General features: G+C 39.2%; 1 protein-coding gene across 1 annotated transcript; it reads right to left on the reverse strand.

Moving 5' to 3' along the window:
• Positions 1–9,482: 9,482 nt before the first annotated feature.
• On the reverse strand, positions 9,483–15,301 carry LOC132888780 (zinc finger homeobox protein 3-like). Its single transcript, XM_060924873.1, has 11 exons — positions 14,473–15,301; positions 14,264–14,354; positions 13,608–13,717; positions 13,244–13,354; positions 13,026–13,082; positions 12,864–12,932; positions 12,446–12,607; positions 11,467–11,523; positions 10,833–11,056; positions 10,051–10,210; positions 9,483–9,940 (listed from the first exon to the last, which is right to left on the reverse strand). Exons 1-11 carry the CDS (start codon positions 14,660–14,662, stop codon positions 9,789–9,791), a joined length of 1,383 nt encoding a protein of 460 aa, XP_060780856.1. The 5' UTR covers positions 14,663–15,301; the 3' UTR covers positions 9,483–9,788.
• Positions 15,302–21,097: the final 5,796 nt, after the last annotated feature.

Below are 21,097 nucleotides of genomic sequence, written 5' to 3' on the forward strand. Positions count from 1 at the left end.
CAATGTCTGCTGATCTAAATACTCTGGTATCTTTCACTGAATTCCTGAATCTTCTGTTGATAAGGATGTGGTCTATCTGGTTTTTTGTTTTTCCATTCGGGGATAACCAGGTGGCTTTATGAATCTCTTTGTGGGGGAATAATGTGCCAGTTATCACAAGGCCGTTCATATCGCTTAGTGCACATAACCTTTCTCCATTATCATTCCGTTGCCCTAAACCGTGCCTTCCCATCACCCTCTCATAATGCTCGTTGTTTTCACCAACTTTAGCGTTCATATCACCAGTTATTACCAGCATGTCATGGGTTTTACATCCATCTAACACGTCTTGCAGTCTTGTGTAGAACTCGTCTTTCTCTTCTTCGTTTGCATCTTCTGTTGGTGCATATACGTGTACCATCATCATCTTAATGTACACTGAATAAAGTCTTGCTTTGATGATCTGTTCGCTGATTGGGTTCCAATCCATCAGGGCTCTTGCTGCTGCCTTGGACATCAGTATCCCTACTCCTCTCCTATGAGTGTCGTCATCTCATCCAGTGTAAATAATGGTCTTGCTGCTTTGAAGTTGCATTTTTCCTTGGCCAGTCCAATGGGTTTCACTTAGGCCCATCACATCTATGTTCCTCCTACCTGCGCAATGTTTCCACTTTGATATAGCATCCGCACGTTCCAGTTACCGATCTTAGTGTTTTTCCTCGGGTGTACCAGTTGACTGTTCAGCCTGAAGGGGTCCTGTCAGCTTTGTCCCTCCTGCGTCATAGGCTCTCCTTTGTCCGGACGAGTAGCCACTGAACATCCGAGATTGAATGAATTCTCTCTGCTTCTGGTTTCGGTAATAAAGTGGTTTTACAGTAGCTGGATATTAGCCCTCTGACCAACCCCCAACCTGGAGGACCAGCGAACCACTTTTTGTCTGGCTTCGACCTTCTCGGCATGGGTGGCCCTACCAGGAGTTCAAGAACTCCAGCCGATATAGCTCTCGGGGTCACAGGAGCACGCAAGCCGTACCACCACGAGCAAGGTAGTGATCTGAACGGTACGGGTGAGGCGAAAGTAGAGTATCAAAAAAAAAAGTTTATTTACACTATTTACAATCCAATGGAAAAAAAACAAAAGAAAATCCAAAAGCTCAGAAGATCAACCAAAATAAAAATATCCAAAGGTAAAATGTCCAAAAACAAAAGGAAAGGCAAAATGCTGAATGCTCAGAAGATCAAAAAGGTACAAAGTCCAAAGAAAGCAAAAATATCAAAAACACAAGGGCACAGGCAAGATACGTGGGACAGAGGAAACTAGCACTAGACAGCATAGCATAAAGACTCCGTGACAAGGGAACAAACAGAGGGGTATTTATACACAAACTAATTAAGGAACAGGGCGGGGCAGGAAACAGGCAATCAAGACAAACACAAAACACAGTGGCGGCCTCTAGAGGCCAAAACAAACATGACAAGATAAACATAACAGCGGCCTCTAGAGGCCAAAACAGTCCCAGTCCTAACAGCAACCAATTCAGACAAAAATATAAACGGAGTATTCTGTTTATTGAACTCAAATTCAAGCCCCTTACAATATGAAATATCGTATAATATGAAAAATAACATTCAGTACAACTGAACTGATTCTAATATTAAAAATCCAATTCAAAACATTTATCATTGAAAAACTTTTGATGTTTTGATATGCAAGTATTGTGTATTATCAAGTATTATTATGCATATTATGTATTATCTTTTAAGAGTGTGTGTGAACATGTGTAGAGAGAGACATTATATCCTCATTACAATCAGGGGAGTTAGCTCAAGTGGTAGAGTGCTTGCTTAGCATCATAGACGTCGCCAGACCCATTTTAGGGTAGCTCCAGCCACCCTATCTTATGGCAAAGCCACCCTATATTTTTTGCCCTTTTTTTTAAATTATTTATATTTTTATTTTTTTTCCCAAAAAAACAAAGGCAGTAAAGCACTGAACATGAGCCATCAAGAACGCAAGTTAATCCGAACAACAGTTTCTGCTTGCTTATTTATTGTTTAATGCAATATTATTAATATCGTTATGATTCCTCCTCATTGGCTCTGTGTCAAGCGTCACGTCGAGTGGTAGGCTAGTAGGACTTAAAAACTACGCGGGCATTCTGCAGCGGGCGCGGTGCGGGCTTCCATTGAGTTGGGTTTGCAGAGAGTCAGAATTCTATGCTTTCATTTGCAGACACACACGGTGAGATTGTAATTTGATGTCAGTGGTTTGCATTTGCTTAACTTTACCTAGGCTATATTGAGTCTTCTGTAGAATGTTTACATGATGATTTGTGAAGCACTTGCCCTCTTCAGTTTGCGCAGGAATGCATGACACCTACCATTGATTTTTTCACATTTTTGTAGTTTAGCTGGTGAAGTTGCTTCAGCAAGCATTTAAATGATGAAAGCAATTTTAAAATAGAATAGAAATGGTGGGAAGTGTGTCCCCAAGGTGTGATGCTCTTGAAATAATGAATTGATTGACAGCCTTAGTAGGTGCTCTGAAAAATGTTCGGCGTGCGCTGCGCGCGCACAATACCTTTTCTCCTCTGGGTGCTAAGCTACCCCTGTCTCTCAAACCTAGTGACGTCCCTGCTTAGCATATAAGAGGTAGTGGGATTGATGCCCACATTCTCCAAAACAGCAACTGCCCCCTTGCTTGCATTTTCTTAATTTCTTGAGGGAACCCGCCCAAAGGGATCAATAAAGTTTTATTTAATCTAATCTAATCTAATCTAATCTAATCATTAGATGAGTCTGAATGGTCCATGAAAAATGGTCTTCGTGACCTGAGGCTTCCAGCATGCCATAAGTTGATAGCTGGGGCGAGATCAACTTCTTTACAATCGCGTGAACATTTCTAAACAGCAGCTCCATCCTCTCCAGCTCAGCCAACTTCATGACAGCCAGGAACTTGAAAGCAGTGCTGTCCTGTAGTGAACCAGCCGTCTTCGCCAATTTTGATGTTATAGTACAGATGTGTGCATTTAACTTTTCGTGGTCCTTTTATAGTTTCGAGTTTAAAATTGCTGGTGCTTGTCTTTGCCAGACTTTCTACAGTCTTTGCAGTACATGGTATTTTCGGTTTTGCTATGAACTAGCCAATCTCACCCGAACTTCCATTTGTCATTGAACTGTCTTATCTTCCTATTAGTGTCTTGTTCATCTCCATGGCCACAGCCAGCTCTGAGGTCCCTGCGGTCCGGACCTCGGTCATTTTTAAGAGCTGAAAATACATTTGTATGCTAAATATTCAACTGGATAAAAAAATAAAAAACATTAAAATGTCTCCGTAAAAAGTGCATTGTTAATTATGTTAAATGTTGATTCTGTCTTCTGTGTCTGTTTCGTGCGCGCGGCTCTGAGACCAAGAACAGAAAAAAGAATGAGTGTGCGACTCGGGGGAGGAACGCAGTGCAGGAGACATGGGGTTTCCATGGTAACCATCAGTGCACTTTCATGAAGCTGTTAAATTTACATTTTCGAAGCAGCGCAGTTGTAGCCTACCTTGTTTGAGATTTTAAAAATAAATCATTCAATAAGCCAAAGTAATAGAGGGGAAAGTTTCAACTTATGTTTGCCTTGGATAACTTTGCCTAAAACATGGTGGTGTATACTGATTTTTTTCCCAGAATGTTTTTTTTTTTTTTGTGTAGGTGTAACGGATGCCAGATTGTTAATGTAAGGTATCTTTTGTCCTCATTGCTTGGGCCAGATCAAACCATTAAACAAGCTTAAATTATTCTTACTCTTGCCACATACATGATTTTTTTTTTCAAAACTGATGATATTCAGTTCAAACACCATTAAAAGTAATTTCAGGAATAGATCTCTTGTATGACGTGTAATTCACCCCTCTCATTTAAATATGTCGAAAATTGTTCGGTGCGTTCTTTGTGCATCATGGACCTCTGTGATTTTAAAATGCTGCTCCGGCCCTGATCATCTCTGCCCCTTTTTTTCTGAGCAGCAGGGTTTGAAACTCCAGCTATATGCCTCCACATCGTGCGCTTGTCAGTCATCAGCAACTTTGTTGCTTTGTTCATTAACCGCAGGTTACTGTATCATTGATTTTATCTGAGACGTTAACGAACGTTCTAAACAATTCTAACATGTTGTATCAGAATGTTTATGCAGGTACTCATAGGAGTTGTAGGCGCATAATATCACATTGCAATGCGTTTATTATATCAGATGCCTTCAGAGAAAACTACAATTAAAATATATTGTCATACCACAAAATAAACTACCCGCCAAAGTGGCTAGTGGGACTAAAGTTATTACCCGCCAAAGCCAAATTTTACCCGCATTTGGCGGGTGGGCAGGTGCTAATGTAAAGCCCTGGTTGCCCAGCCTTATTCCCTGTTACTGTCTTAAGCATATGAATTAACAACGCATTCCTTGTTCGAAAACTGCACAGGCAACTTAAACACACACACAGGAACCGATTATTATTCCGATGCTACAGTTATCGACAGTCCATAATTATCGACACCTTTTCAGATTTACCAGTAAAAACAATTTTACAAATGTGAGTTTCAGTTACAACAGTTATTACTGGTTAATTAATCAACCGGAAGACCCGCCTCGCCCTTTGAGCTTGTCGTCTGATGACACAGCTCGTTACCTGAGATGGATTTTTTTTTAGCAATTTGAGGAAAACCTGGACGTTATTATCGCAGGTAAGCATGGTGGAAAGATCATGGAGATGTTTTTACTTCTCAAATTCAATTTGATATTTCATGATATCCTTGTCCAAACCTACTTTGTTTCTTACTCTTTCATTTATCAGTCGCCATTTTGTATCTAAATATGCGTTGGAGAAGTCACGTGAGGTGTCACTAATAGTGATCACTTTCACCGGTGTCCGATCACTTTAAACGGTGACACCCTGTGGAATTAAGTGACATTTACAACTGTTATGGCTCAATCTTTGTGTAACATTGTTGAAGTATATGAAGTACTTAAAAAAAAAAGTGCTGTGATTTATAATATTTTTTTTCTGTTTGATAACAGAATGGAATGTTTATAGAGTATTTGGAATCCGATTGCAATAAATAGAATTAGACCAGAATTAAATTCCTCGCATATAAAAAAATACATGCTTGAAATATTCAGATTTTTCTATTCCTTTAGAAAATATTTTTTTTGCAGTTTGTTGTAAATATCTACCACATATTACAATATCAGTCAACATTTTATATTTTGGTTCAAAGAATGATATGCGACCTTTGACCTGGATTTTCATGTGGTTACAATGTCAACTGCCTGTTGACATTTATTGGTAAACTACATCCATCCAGCTATCTATGAGCGAGAGGCGGGGTACACCCTGGACAAGTCGCCAGGTCATCGCAGGGTAAACTACAAAACTAGAAATTAATACAAACAACAACGAATGATTAACAAAATGTGATCTACGCAAATATTTAGAAAGTGGGTAGAAAGTGGAACAAAAAGATTTCCTGACAGATTAAATATTATTAGTTCATTTGTTTACAAACATTAGAATTACTTCCTCATTTACGTAAGCACCGACATCGATATATTTATATAAAAGTTATTTTGTACTAAATATAAGTCTATGTAAAACAAATTTTAAGTTAAACTATGTTTTGTTAACTTAATACCACATACTGATTTTAAAAAAAAAAATCATCTGGATGTCGATAATTGTGGAACGGTGTTGATAATTGTGGACAAAGGTGTCGATAATTGTGGAATGGTGTCATGTGATCTGATACGCTAAGTAATCGGGAATCAACTCATTTTTTCCCAGTGGAAGTTTGAATAATTATTCATGCACAATTTATATATTGAAAGCCTTTTCTCCGTTTGCAATGGCCAAAAGATCGTTAAGGTATCGATAATTGTAGCCACCGCTCTAGTAATAAAAAGGTCGAATGATTCTGGCAGTTTATGGAGAATATTGCAGAAAGGGTTGCAGGGGGCTGTGGAGGGTCATCCTGTTGTTGACCACGATACTCTGATTATTGCTGTCCTCGTTGCGACATGCTTGCTAGGTTAGCTCGGCTAAACATATCCACTATCCATCCGCTTTTTAAAACTTTCTGTTCCTATCACTTCTCTTATAATTTTCCCTTATCCTTTCATTCACCGCAGCACCACTTCTAACACCATGTCCTATTGGATTCTTTTAGTGAACAAAGACGTGACCAGGAGGTTAGCTTTCAGTGGCTTTACTTACAACCACTGAGCTCTATATAAAATCTGGAGAGCTCATAAGCTAGTCAGAGTGAAGCCATCCGGCCGCCATCTTACCAGTCCCAACGCGTGTATTTGGCTTGTGTGTTAACCCATGGTATCGATCAAACTTGCCCCAAAAAAGTATCTCCTTACTTTCTTCCCCTTTCATTACCTCCTCTTATTTTCTGAACTTTACCCACATTCCTTACATGTCTTTTTAGTGCTCCCGTTCACTGTTTTTTCTTTTCCAGTTCAGTCTCTGATCATTTTTATATAGTTCTATCTATCTATCTATCTATCTATCTATCTATCTATCTATCTATCTATCTATCTATCTATCTATCTGTCTGTCTGTCTGTCTGTCTGTCTGTCTGTCTGTCTGTCTATCTATCTATCTATCTATCTATCTATCTATCTATCTATCTATCTATCATACCAACACAAAGGCTGTACAATACCACATTCCTTACATGTCTTTTTAGTGCTCCCGTTCACTGTTTTTTCTTTTCCAGTTCAGTCTCTGATCATTTTTATATAGTTCTATCTATCTATCTATCTATCTATCTATCTATCTATCTATCTATCTATCTATCTATCTATCTATCTATCTATCTATCTATCTGTCTGTCTGTCTGTCTGTCTGTCTGTCTATCTATCTATCTATCTATCTATCTATCATACCAACACAAAGGCTGTACAATACTCCCTTTCTATTTAGGACAGTTTTTGAAACAGGATCATTTTCTCATGTTATTTGCCATTTTCACTTCATTCTCACAGTCATGTCTTTACAGTCTTAAAGTGATCAGTCATATAATTCACTGTCACAATATTCATGCAGCTTGCAATCAACATAACCAATAAATACTGTTAAGACATGACTGTGAGAATGAAGTGAAAATGGCAAATAACATGAGAAAATGATCCTGTTTCAAAAACTGTCCTAAATAGAAAGGGAGTATTGTACAGCCTTTGTGTTGGTATAGGATCGATCGATTGATTGATTGATTGATTGATTGATTGATTGATTGATTGATTGATTGATTGATTGATTGATTGATTAATAGAAAGGAAGAAATATATGAAAGAGAAAGATACACTGTAGAAGATAAAAACTGAAATAATATCCACTGAAATAAGTATAGTAGTAAAAGAGCCGTTCAAAAAAAAAATCAGAGATTGGACTGGAAAAGAAAAAAAACAATAACAGTGAAGGGGAGGGCTATAAAGATATGCAAGGAATGTGGGTAAAAGTTGAGAAAATAAGAGGAGGTGATGAAAGGGGAAAAAAGTCAGGAGATACTTTTCTTGGGGCAAATTTGATTGGATACGACAGTTTAATACATAAACCAAATACACGCGATGAGAGTGGTAAGATGGCGGCCAGATGGCTTCACATGTCTCTACAGCGGGGAATAAGCTATGAGCTCTCCAGATTATTTCTCATCTCATCATCTCTAGCCACTTTATCCTGTTCTACAGGGTCGCAGGCAAGCTGGAGCCTGTCTCAGCTGACTACGGGCGAAAGGTGGGGTACACCCTGGACAAATCACCAGGTCATCACAGGGCTGACACATAGACACAGACAACCATTCACACTCACATTCACACCTACGGTCAATTTAGAGTCACCAGTTAACCTAACCTGCATGTCTTTGGACTGTGGGGGAAACCGGAGCACCCGGAGGAAACCCACGTGGACAACATGCAAACTCCGCACAAAAAGGCCTTCGTCAGTCACGGGGCTCGAACCCGGACCTTCTTGCTGTAAGGAGATAGCACTAACCACTACACCACCGGGCCGCCCCTCCAGGTTTTAATTTTTTTTTTTTTTTTTTTGACAAAAGAGACAAATTAAATGCAATAAAAAATAAAATAAAATAAATGAATAGATTAATAATAATAATAGGGTGGCATGGTGGTGTAGTGGTTAGTGCTATCGCCTCACGGCAAGAAGGTCCGGGTTCGAGCTCCGTGGCCGGCGAGGCCCTTTCTGTGCGGAATTTGCATGTTCTTCCCGTGTCCGTGTGGGTTTCCTCCGGGTGCTCCGGTTTCCCCCACAGTCCAAAAACATGCAGGTTAGGTTAATTGGTGGCTCTAAATTGACCATAGGTGTGAATGTGAGTGTGAACGGTTGTTTGTCTCTATGTGTCAGCCCTGTGATAACCTGGCAACTTGTTCAGGGTGTACACCGCCTCTCGCCCATAGTCAGCTGGCATAGGCTCCAGCTTGCCTGCGACCCTGTACAGGATAAGCGGTTAATGATAATAGATATAATAATAATAATTATAATAATACATAAACACGGGGCGGCACGGTGGTGTAGTGGTTAGCGCTGTCGCCTCACAGCAAGAAGGTCCGGGTTTGAGCCCCGCGGCCGGCAAGGGCCCTTCTGTGCGGAGTTTGCATGTTCTCCCCATGTCCGCGTGGGTTTCCGCCGGGTGCTCCGGTTTCCCCCACAGTCCAAAGACATGCAGGTTAGGTTAACTGGTGATTCTAAATTGACCGTAGGTGTGAGTGTGAATGTGAGTGTGAATGGTTGTCTGTGTCTATGTGTCAGCCCTGTGATGACCTGGCGACTTGTCCAGGGTGTACCCCGCCTTTCGCCCGTAGTCGGCTGGGATAGGCTCCAGCTTGCCTGCGACCCTGTAGAACAGGATAAAGCGGCTAGAGATAATGAGATGAGATGGTAACCATGGCTGTCTGTAATAAGTCTCTGGGACCACAATGGAAACAAGTGTTCACACTTTTTTTGTGTGTAATCCTGGTTTTTATGCCATGTTCATACTGTATTTTGTATGTACTGCATTTTAACCTAATAAATCAAATCAAAATCAAATACATTACAGCCAAGCTTGACTCTGATTTTTCTCTGTATTGGAAATATGTACTGTTTGCTTTCCATAACAACAAAAGCAAAAAACAGAGTTATATATACCCAGATAGCAATAGGTCAGTGGCCCACTGGCGGCCCACCAGTGGCAGAGTTGTCGGTCCAACGGCGGCTCCCACCAGTGGCCCACTGGCGTTTTGCTCATCGGTTCTTTGGCGGTCCGCCGGCGGCTCAAAAGCGGTTTCAGATAAAGGGCCGCCTTTTTACCGATTGTTACCCACCATTTTTTTAATAGCCTTATTATGGCCATATAATTCAAACAAGGCATTAAAATGAATATAAATGGAATTCAATTTATGATCTAAATTAATATAAATGTATACATGTAAACATATTATCCCACAGACTGACCACACATAAGGTTCAATACATTTTGTTTATTTTTAATGTGTTAACGGTTTTTATATGAATAAATAAATAACTAAATAACAATTAATAATTTATAATATCACATTTAAAGACCAGCCAGGTTCAATACATTTTTGTTTTTTCAATGTGTCTACGGTTTTAAATAAATAAATAAACAAACAAATAAATAACAATTAACAACGTCACATTTAAAGATCAGCCAGGTTCAATATTTTTTTTATGTTTTTACAGTTTGAAGTAAGTAAATAAATAAATATGAACAATTTATAATAAATATATAATACATAAATATAAAATGACTAGTTCAAATATTCCCCCATCTCCCCATTGCCCACTTTTTTCTGCCTGTCTTTTCTCCCTCCCTCTCGGTCAGCCGCCCCCTTTAGGTACTTCGCAACTTCTTTTTGCAGGTCCTCTTCTGTTGCTGTGTGCACCACTCTCCTAACAGCTCCTGTTGTAAAACAAGGAGTAAGTAAGAAAAAAATGCTTTTGCCAGGGGTTGTAAATACTTCACAATAATGATTCAAAATGTAAAAAAAAAAGTTTTTTTTTTTAGCTTACTGTGTAACACATTCTTCAGGTGTAAAGACTTGAATGCCACCTTTCCTCCAGCACCAGTCCAATTTATTTGAAGCGCCAGGGACTTCCTCAAAATACGGCCCAACATCCTCTTCACCGCGTCTTTGGTGGTTTTCCCCCCCAAAACAGCAAGTATGTTCACCTGGAATACAAAGACCAAAATTACAATGGCATAACATTCAGTCAAACATCTTAGCTGTTTGATAGTTCATCTGTAACCTTCAAATACAGTGGGTATGATGTTGAAAATTGGAAACATATATATGATTTATTGTGCACACATCGCTCCCCTTGGGAATGGGATCAATTTTAGCAATGCTCAATCAGTGGGATCACCTGGCTCTCGCCAGATCTGTGTGTTTCCTCACAGTTTTATGAGCTACTCGTGGATCTGGGTGGATTTTCAGATTTACCCAGGCAGCCTGACCAATCCGGCTCGCAGGGCTTTCATAGATGTAACATTGTCGACAAATCACTTAATTCAGGGAGAGGTGTAAAATGAACTCATTTCCAGAAATGTTACAGTAGTGCTTTAATTGTCAGACAAGTGTTTTTTCCAATCATGTGCAAGGATTTTTAATAAAACATTTGGAGAGCTAAGCCAGAGACGGTATTTTAAGACAGGAACTTTGGCTAAGCGCACTACGGCCATAGTTACAGATAAATGTTTGTGGAGCAACTCAGAGCAACATTCATCATGAGAGCCAGGTTAAGACTTGTATGCCTTCAAATTCATATTGCAACATTTTAAAATCCAGACTTACCAGTTGGTTTTTCAGGTCAATGTCAGACCCAAGCTGCCTCTCCAGCTCCTCCAGTTCCTCCAGGTTACTGAGGGGCATGTTGGTTTCCTGGACGAGGCAAAGGTCTGCCACACCAGCACCCCCTAGCTTCTGCAGAATGGCCGTATTTGCAGCCACCTGCTGCTTAACCTCCTTAACCTCCTCCTCAATCGTCCGGAGGTGCTGCAGAACAAGTCTGCAAAAATCTATGAATCAAAGACAACAGATTAGAAATGGTATAAGTATAGATGTAGTAATTCAGATACTTAGTTTCCATTTACACAGCTTTCAAACAACATCAACATCAGTGTTACTGAAATTGACATAATCAAGGATGAATGTATGGTGTCCTTCTCAAAACAAAAACAAACAAAACTTTTATAGCCCCTTAACACACGCCATTCCACCAAAAGGACGCTGTAATGGCCACTGAGAAAAACTTTACTGCCATAGTACCACTATGACAGTGCATAGGGCCTTTAGTAATACATTACGACTTGGTCATTGCCATTCTGGTAACAGCTATTCAGCTAATTTATAACAGGGGCTGTATCTTAAGGGGTTAGTCTGCTTCTCCTTTAATATTGGTGCCAGATGAATGATAATTCAGTTCTACCTTGCTGGATGCTGATTTGCTGATTTGATGGATGATGCTGTGCCTGACTGGTAAACTCTGTTGAACAGATTGGAAATGTGGTTAGTAAATAGTGAGATGGTGCAATGCTATGATTACACTGAATGCAATGTTATGGCATTATACTTAACTGATACTTTTGTCCAAAGCAACTTATAAAATAGAAAATGAACAAAGTAACATACACTGCGTTCCAAATTATTATGCAAATGACATTTTTCACTGGTTTTCCAAAATAAATAACTAAATGACAAGTCATCATAATTTTCCAAGTCATCAACCGTTAGAGTACAAAGCAAATGTTTTTGAACGAACCTTCCAACTCGCAGCTTCAAAAGTGACTTGTTTGTTGCTTTGTAATAGTATTTTATCATTTACTCTCTTGTTCTGATGTATTTATCTGGAAGAACCTTTCTTAATGTGCCTTTATCTGCACAAACCTGTGTGCGCTCTGAATCAGCTACACATCCAGTAATGCAACTTGAACTGTAAGATTTTTTGATTGAACTAGGTTTTGATTCCAGTAATTATCACCTGCTAATGCTTCAAATTTCATAAATGGCCATTTTCAGTTCTTTACAAGAACAACATCTTTTGAAACTCTGCTTTGCATAATAATTTGGAACAGTGCATTTTCAGTTTTTCAATTTTTAAAAAAATACCGTTATCATTGGAAGGTTCGTTCAAAAATATTTGCTTTGTACTCTAACGGTTGATGACTTGAAAATTATGATGACTTGTCATCTAGTTATTTATTTAGGAAAACCAGTGAAAAATGTCATTTGCATAATAATTTGGAACGCAGTGTACAGTGGGTATGATAAGTTTACATACCCCTGTTCAAATGCCAGGTTCATGACATAAAATAGTTTGTCTTTTTTGTCATTTTTTTACATCATGAACACCTGGCATTTGAACAGGGGTGTGTACATTTTCAATAGGCACTGTATTATGTATTTACCTCCATGGCTGGATGTTCGAAAAAGAGGTGACTTCGATGGAAGCTGTGGTGGTGCTGGCAGAGGTGAAATCGTTGGAAGCTGTGGTAGTGGTGGTAGAGGTGATGGTGGTGGTAGAGGCAGGGTGGTGGTGGTGGGGAGCTGTGGTGCCTGACTGGTAAACTCTGTTGAACAGATTGGAAATGAAAAGGCGTGTTTAGTGAGATTATTACGGCAATGATTATTATTGATTATTACTGCAACTTTTGTCCAAACCCAAAGCAACTTATAAAGTACACATATGAGTTTACATACCCCTGTTCAAGTGCCAGGTTGTCATGACGTTAAATAGTTTCTTTTTGTCATTTTTTTTTACATCATGAACACCTGGCATTTGAACAGGGGTGTAGACTTTCAATAGCCAATGTATTATGTGTATACCTCCATGGCTGGATGTCAGAAAAAGATGTGAGGTTTCCAACGGGGGACTGGCTGCTTGGTTGGACAACACTGCAAACAGAGTGAAAAGACACATGATATACAAGTATTCATGGTAATTAGAAGACCAAATCATGGTACTAAGTACACAGTGGCCAATATTACCTGCAGGGTAAGTACTGGTCCTGGTGACTGAAGGGGTTCTGTGTGATTGACTGTACACTGTTTGAAAGAGATTAAGACTTAAATGGTTATCTAAGAAGCATATTCATTGCAGTACATTAATTACCAATTACTAATTAATTTATGAGCATTAGCAGTGGTTGTACCACCTGATATCAGAGCACAATAAATGACATTGACAATGACATTGACCCATTTACCTTCATGGCTGGGTGGGCGCTGCGGTAGTGGTGGTAGAGGTGGGAGTTGTGGTGGTGGTGGTAGAGGCAGGGTGGTGGTGGTTGGGACCTGTGGTGCCTGACTGGTAAACTCTGTTGAATAGATTGGAAATGAAAAGGCGTGTTTAGTGAGATGATACAATGCTATGATTACACTTAATGCAATGGTATGACATTATACTTAACTGACACTTTTGTCCAAATGCAACATAAAAAATAAACAAAGGAAGATATGCAGAAGGCCTGTGTCAAATGTGGGTGCATGAAATGTAAGGCAACACAAAATGAAAAGTAACAGAGACCATGAAAAAAGAAAAATGAATTTCTTTTCAGAGATATCACTAACCTGAATTTGGTACAGAAATTTTCTCTGGCAGTCGCCGAATTTTTGGAGCCGGAGGGAAATAGGGACGGTCATCTTCTTCATCACTGGATTGGATGAATTTCATGTTTGGCCTAGAGATTACACAAGTTACAAAATGTTAAAGAATGTGACACTGAGGGCAATATCATTGGTACAAATAATATTTATGGTTAGTTAAAAATATAGAAAAGGCTATATAAACCAGACAAGTAGTCTGGTTTATATAGTCCACTTCCTTAGTTCACCTTGAAGAACCCTTATGTTGATATTTCTAGTTTCAGGATATGACCTCATGTCTGCCAAGCAATGTAGGTTGATGTAGAACATCGAACAGGAGGCTCCTGCATGTTGGTTACTTACTCAGATGCCATGATTCAGCTTCACCTCACTTTGAGAAGTTTGTTACCTCATCTAAGCGAATCCAGTATTTCTTTGCATAAATGACCAAAGTAATTAAATATTGTTGTATTGATTGAGTTGACTTAGTATTTATGCATATTTTGATATATTTGTGAGTAATTCAGTAGTTATTTGGTAGATTGTGTCAAACCTGTCTAGATCACATGCTGCCTATGTAATTCAGTCAATCTACCTCCGTTTATATATTAGTGACTAGTATGATGCAAATATTATCTTACTTTCTTTTTCTTTTCATGGTCTCCTCATCTGTCTCCAGCTTCTCTCCTCTTTTTGCTTTAAGGTAGTGGCCGTGGGCCTTTTCGTATGTGTCTACATAAAAAAAAAAAACAACAATAGCAAACAAGCAAAATTCAAATAGTTGAATTGTCTCCTTTTCTCCCAAATCAAAATGCTGCATTATGATATTTAAATATACAACCGAGCCTACCTTTAACTTTAAGCACCTCAACTGGATGAAGTGTCCAACAGTTGGGGTCAGGGGTTTCATTTTGTAGGGCAGCCTTTTTTACCTTGTCCAGCGTTTTAAAGGGAGGCCAGTAACATTTATCTTCTATGAGCCATGAAACAGGCACCACAAAAAACAAGCCCTCCGCGGGGAAGGAAACGACTACATACATTTCTGTGGAAAGAAGAAATAGTTACACTTAAGTGGGCTTGCCAAGGCATCTTAATAATCAATTCCTACAGCTACAGCATTTCCTAAATGAGATGGGAAACCTGAATATATCACCTGAACAAAATTGTGATTTGAACACTTACACCAACATAAAAAACAGCAATCCTACTGATGCAACATTGGTAGCCCAGCAAAGCCATCCTTAACTGGAAGGAGGACATATTTTCTCTCTATGTGTGCAGCTAGAGTGTGATGCAGTTGAGGTGTCAGGGCAGACAGATGGTAGATGCCAACTTCAGATGACTCGAGTGGGTAGTCAAAGAGGTTGCAGAGCTTTGAGAAGGACCTAAACACTATGTGCACTTCTGCCTTGTTGTCAACTATGATGTTTTCGATGACCACTATCCTTCCCCCCACTAACTCCACACAACTGTCACTTGTTGAGACCTGAATGATGACCCTCTGAACATGCATTCTTTTAAATTGTTTTATGGCAGTAAGATGCGGTGGTACAGGGCCACTGTAATGTTCCATTGTTAGGCCTGACTCGATACTTAGACACTCACTGGACTTAAACCTTTTTTCAGACAAGCGACGAATGACCTGCTCTAGGGGCTTGTTGGGTTTCCGGATCGTTGTTTTTAGCTGGCCAAGGAAATTTTCGAAAGGGAAGCAGGATATGTTGTCTAACGCTCCATATGTCTTTGTTTCCTCACTGAGGTGGAGTAAGGCATGCATATTGTACCCAATGTACTCCCTACCATACAGTTGGTTGCAGTGTTTCACAAATGCCAAGAGTAGACTGTGTGCATAGTCAGCATAATCTCCCACTAAAGATACACTAAGTAAAATAGTCATGGCCACAGACAGCAACATGAAGTTGAAGTTGAAGAAGAACGTTCTAAACAATTCTAACATGTTGTGTCAGAATGTTTATGCAGGTACTCATGGGAGTTGTAGGCGCATAATATCACATTGCAATGCGTTTATTATATCAGATGCCTTCAGAGAAAACTACAATTAAAATATATTGTCATACCACAAAATAAACCACCCACCAAAGTGGCTAGTGGGACTAAAGTTATTACCCGCCAAAGCCAAATTTTACCCGCATTTGGCGGGTGGGCAGGTGCTAATGTAAAGCCCTGGTTGCCCAGCCTTATTCCCTGTTACTGTCTTAAGCATATGAATTAACAACGCATTCCTTGTTCGAAAACTGCACAGGCAACTTAAACACACACACAGGAACCGATTATTATTCCGATGCTACAGTTATCGACAGTCCATAATTATCGACACCTTTTCAGATTTACCAGTAAAAACAATTTTACAAATGTGAGTTTCAGTTACAACAGTTATTACTGGTTAATTAATCAACCGGAAGACCCGCCTCGCCCTTTGAGCTTGTCGTCTGATGACACAGCTCGTTACCTGAGATGGATTTTTTTTTTAGCAATTTGAGGAAAACCTGGACGTTATTATCGCAGGTAAGCATGGTGGAAAGATCATGGACATGTTTTTACTTCTCAAATTCAATTTGATATTTCATGATATCCTTGTCGAAACCTACTTTGTTTCTTACTCTTTCATTTATCAGTCGCCATTTTGTATCTAAATATGCGTTTGAGAAGTCAAGTGAGGTGTCACTAATAGTGATCACTTTCACCGGTGTCCACCATTATCGACACCCTGTGGAATTAAGTGACATTTACAACTGTTATGGCTCAATCTTTGTGTAACATTGTTGAAGTATATGAAGTACTTAAAAAAATAAAAGTGCTGTGATTTATAATATATTTTTTCTGTTTGATAACAGACTGGAATGTTTATAGAGTATTTGGAATCCGATCGCAATAAATAGAATTAGACCAGAATTAAATTCCTCGCATATAAAAAAATACATGCTTGAAATATTCAGATTTTTCTATTCCTTTAGAAAATATTTTTTTGCAGTTTGTTGTAAATATCTACCACATATTACAATATCAGTCAACATTTTATATTTTGGTTCAAAGAATGATATGCGACCTTTGACCTGGATTTTCATGTGGTTACAATGTCAACTGCCTGTTGACATTTATTGGTAAACTACATCCATCCAGCTATCTATGAGCGAGAGGCGGGGTACACCCTGGACAAGTCGCCAGGTCATCGCAGGGTAAACTACAAAACTAGAAATTAATACAAACAACAACGAATGATTAACAAAATGTGATCTACGAAAATATTTAGAAAGTGGGTAGAAAGTGGAACAAAAAGATTTCCTGACAGGTTAAATATTATTAGTTCATTTGTTTACAAACATTAGAATTACTTCCTCATTTATGTAAGCACCGACATCGATATATTTATATAAAAGTTATTTTGTACTAAATATAAGTCTATGTAAAACAAATTTTAAGTTAAACTATGTTTTGTTAACTTAATACCACATACTGATTTAAAAAAAAAAATCATCTGGATGTCGATAATTGTGGAACAGTGTTGATAATTGTGGACAAAGGTGTCGATAATTGTGGAATGGTGTCATGTGATCTGATACGCTAAGTAATCGGGAATCAACTCATTTTTTCCCAGTGGAAGTTTGAATAATTATTCATGCACAATTTATATATTGAAAGCCTTTTCTCCATTTGCAATGGCCAAAAGATCGTTAAGGTATCGATAATTGTAGCCACCGCTCTAGTAATAAAAAGGTCGAATGATTCTGGCGGTTTATGGAGAATGTTGCAGAAAGGGTTGCAGGGGGCTGTGGAGGGTCATCCTGTTGTTGACCACGATACTCTGATTATTGTGGTCCTCATTGCGACATGCTTGCTAGGTTAGCTCGGCTAAACATATCCACTATCCATCCGCTTTTTAAAACTTTCTGTTCCTATCACTTCTCTTATAATTTTCCCTTATCCTTTCATTCACCGCAGCACCACTTCTAACACCATGTCCTATTGGATTCTTTTAGTGAACAAAGACGTGACCAGGAGGTTATCTTTCAGTGGCTTTACTTACAACCACTGAGCTCTATATAAAATCTGGAGAGCTCATAAGCTAGTCAGAGTGAAGCCATCCGGCCGCCATCTTACCAGCCCCAACGCGTGTATTTGGCTTGTGTGTTAACCCATGGTATCGATCAAACTTGCCCCAAAAAAGTATCTCCTTACTTTCTTCCCCTTTCATTACCTCCTCTTATTTTCTGAACTTTACCCACATTCCTTACATGTCTTTTTAGTGCTCCCGTTCACTGTTTTTTCTTTTCCAGTTCAGTCTCTGATCATTTTTATATAGTTCTATCTATCTATCTATCTATCTATCTATCTATCTATCTATCTATCTATCTATCTATCTATCTATCTGTCTGTCTGTCTGTCTGTCTGTCTATCTATCTATCTATCTATCTATCTATCTATCTATCTATCTATCTATCATACCAACACAAAGGCTGTACAATACCACATTCCTTACATGTCTTTTTAGTGCTCCCGTTCACTGTTTTTTCTTTTCCAGTTCAGTCTCTGATCATTTTTATATAGTTCTATCTATCTATCTATCTATCTATCTATCTATCTATCTATCTATCTATCTATCTATCTATCTATCTATCTATCTATCTATCTATCTATCTATCTATCTATCTATCTATCTATCTATCTATCATACCAACACAAAGGCTGTACAATACTCCCTTTCTATTTAGGACAGTTTTTGAAACAGGATCATTTTCTCATGTTATTTGCCATTTTCACTTCATTCTCACAGTCATGTCTTTACAGTCTTAAAGTGATCAGTCATATAATTCACTGTCACAATATTCATGCAGCTTGCAACCAACATAACCAATAAATACTGTTAAGACATGACTGTGAGAATGAAGTGAAAATGGCAAATAACATGAGAAAATGATCCTGTTTCAAAAACTGTCCTAAATAGAAAGGGAGTATTGTACAGCCTTTGTGTTGGTATAGGATCGATTGATTGATTGATTGATTGATTGATTGATTGATTGATTGATTGATTGATTGATAGAAAGGAAGAAATATATGAAAGAGAAAGATACACTGTAGAAGATAAAAACTGAAATAATATCCACTGAAATAAGTATAGTAGTAAAAGAGCCGTTCAAAAAAAAAATCAGAGATTGGACTGGAAAAGAAAAAAAACAATAACAGTGAAGGGGAGGGCTATAAAGATATGCAAGGAATGTGGGTAAAAGTTGAGAAAATAAGAGGAGGTGATGAAAGGGGAAAAAAGTCAGGAGATACTTTTCTTGGGGCAAATTTGATTGGATACGACAGTTTAATACATAAACCAAATACACGCGATGAGAGTGGTAAGATGGCGGCCAGATGGCTTCACATGTCTCTACAGCGGGGAATAAGCTATGAGCTCTCCAGATTATTTCTCATCTCATCATCTCTAGCCACTTTATCCTGTTCTACAGGGTCGCAGGCAAGCTGGAGCCTGTCTCAGCTGACTACGGGCGAAAGGTGGGGTACACCCTGGACAAATCACCAGGTCATCACAGGGCTGACACATAGACACAGACAACCATTCACACTCACATTCACACCTACGGTCAATTTAGAGTCACCAGTTAACCTAACCTGCATGTCTTTGGACTGTGGGGGAAACCGGAGCACCCGGAGGAAACCCACGTGGACAACATGCAAACTCCGCACAAAAAGGCCTTCGTCAGTCACGGGGCTCGAACCCAGACCTTCTTGCTGTAAGGAGATAGCACTAACCACTACACCACCGGGCCGCCCCTCCAGGTTTTAATTTTTTTTTTTTTTTTTAATTTTGACAAAAGAGACAAATTAAATGCAATAAAAAATAAAATAAAATAAATGAATAGATTAATAATAATAATAGGGTGGCATGGTGGTGTAGTGGTTAGTGCTATCGCCTCACGGCAAGAAGGTCCGGGTTCGAGCTCCGTGGCCGGCGAGGCCCTTTCTGTGTGGAATTTGCATGTTCTTCCCGTGTCCGTGTGGGTTTCCTCCAGGTGCTCCGGTTTCCCCCACAGTCCAAAGACATGCAGGTTAGGTTAATTGGTGGCTCTAAATTGACCGTAGGTGTGAATGTGAGTGTGAATGGTTGTTTGTCTCTATGTGTCAGCCCTGTGATAACCTGGCAACTTGTTCAGGGTGTACACCGCCTCTCGCCCATAGTCAGCTGGCATAGGCTCCAGCTTGCCTGCGACCCTGTACAGGATAAGCGGTTAATGATAATAGATATAATAATAATAATTATAATAATACATAAACACGGGGCGGCACGGTGGTGTAGTGGTTAGCGCTGTCGCCTCACAGCAAGAAGGTCCGGGTTTGAGCCCCGCGGCCGGCAAGGGCCCTTCTGTGCGGAGTTTGCATGTTCTCCCCGTGTCCGCGTGGGTTTCCGCCGGGTGCTCCGGTTTCCCCCACAGTCCAAAGACATGCAGGTTAGGTTAACTGGTGACTCTAAATTGACCGTAGGTGTGAATGTGAGTGTGAATGGTTGTCTGTGTCTATGTGTCAGCCCTGTGATGACCTGGCGACTTGTCCAGGGTGTACCCCGCCTTTCGCCCGTAGTCGGCTGGGATAGGCTCCAGCTTGCCTGCGACCCTGTAGAAGGATAAAGCGGCTAGAGATAATGAGATGAGATGGTAACCATGGCTGTCTGTAATAAGTCTCTGGGACCACAATGGAAACAAGTGTTCACACTTTTTTTGTGTGTAATCCTGGTTTTTATGCCATGTTCATATTGTATTTTGTATGTACTGCATTTTAACCTAATAAATCAAATCAAAATCAAATACATTACAGCCAAGCTTGACTCTGATTTTTCTCTGTATTGGAAATATGTACTGTTTGCTTTCCATAACAACAAAAGCAAAAAACAGAGTTATATATATATAATAAATTAGTTGATCATTTTAGGAAAATACCATATTCATAAAGCCAAGTTTAGTCGTTCAAAACCTTCCTTTATAGCCTTCGAAAAGGAAATTGAACAGCATATAAAATAATCTCTGACTCTAAAAACAAGAAAGATGCTAAAACTTTTCATTTTTGCTCATTGTTTAATGTCTTTATTTAAAAACTCCCCCTGGCTCTTGATTTGTTGTTTGTGTGTGTATTAATAACTGTATTTGTATTTTTGTTGCTGCGATTTTCAATAAAGATTATTTAAAAAAATTTTAAAAAGAGTGGTGCTGACATAGATTTACACAGAAGACTAGATTCCTCACCGCGTATTCCAGAACGTCCGCACAGGGCGGCCATCTTACCACAGACAAGGGGTATGAAGACTTACACAAGCACAGCACAGCACTCACATTATGATTTACAGGAAATCAAAGTACTGACTTTGATGACAAGATGATGTGTGTGTCTGTGTGTGTTTTAATTGTAGATGTTTATATAAGTATGTTTAGTTTTATTTTAACTGCACATTGGAGCCT

The sequence above is a fragment of the Neoarius graeffei genome, chromosome 7, assembly GCF_027579695.1.
Source record: "Neoarius graeffei isolate fNeoGra1 chromosome 7, fNeoGra1.pri, whole genome shotgun sequence".
NCBI classification, from domain to species: Eukaryota; Metazoa; Chordata; class Actinopteri; order Siluriformes; family Ariidae; genus Neoarius; species Neoarius graeffei.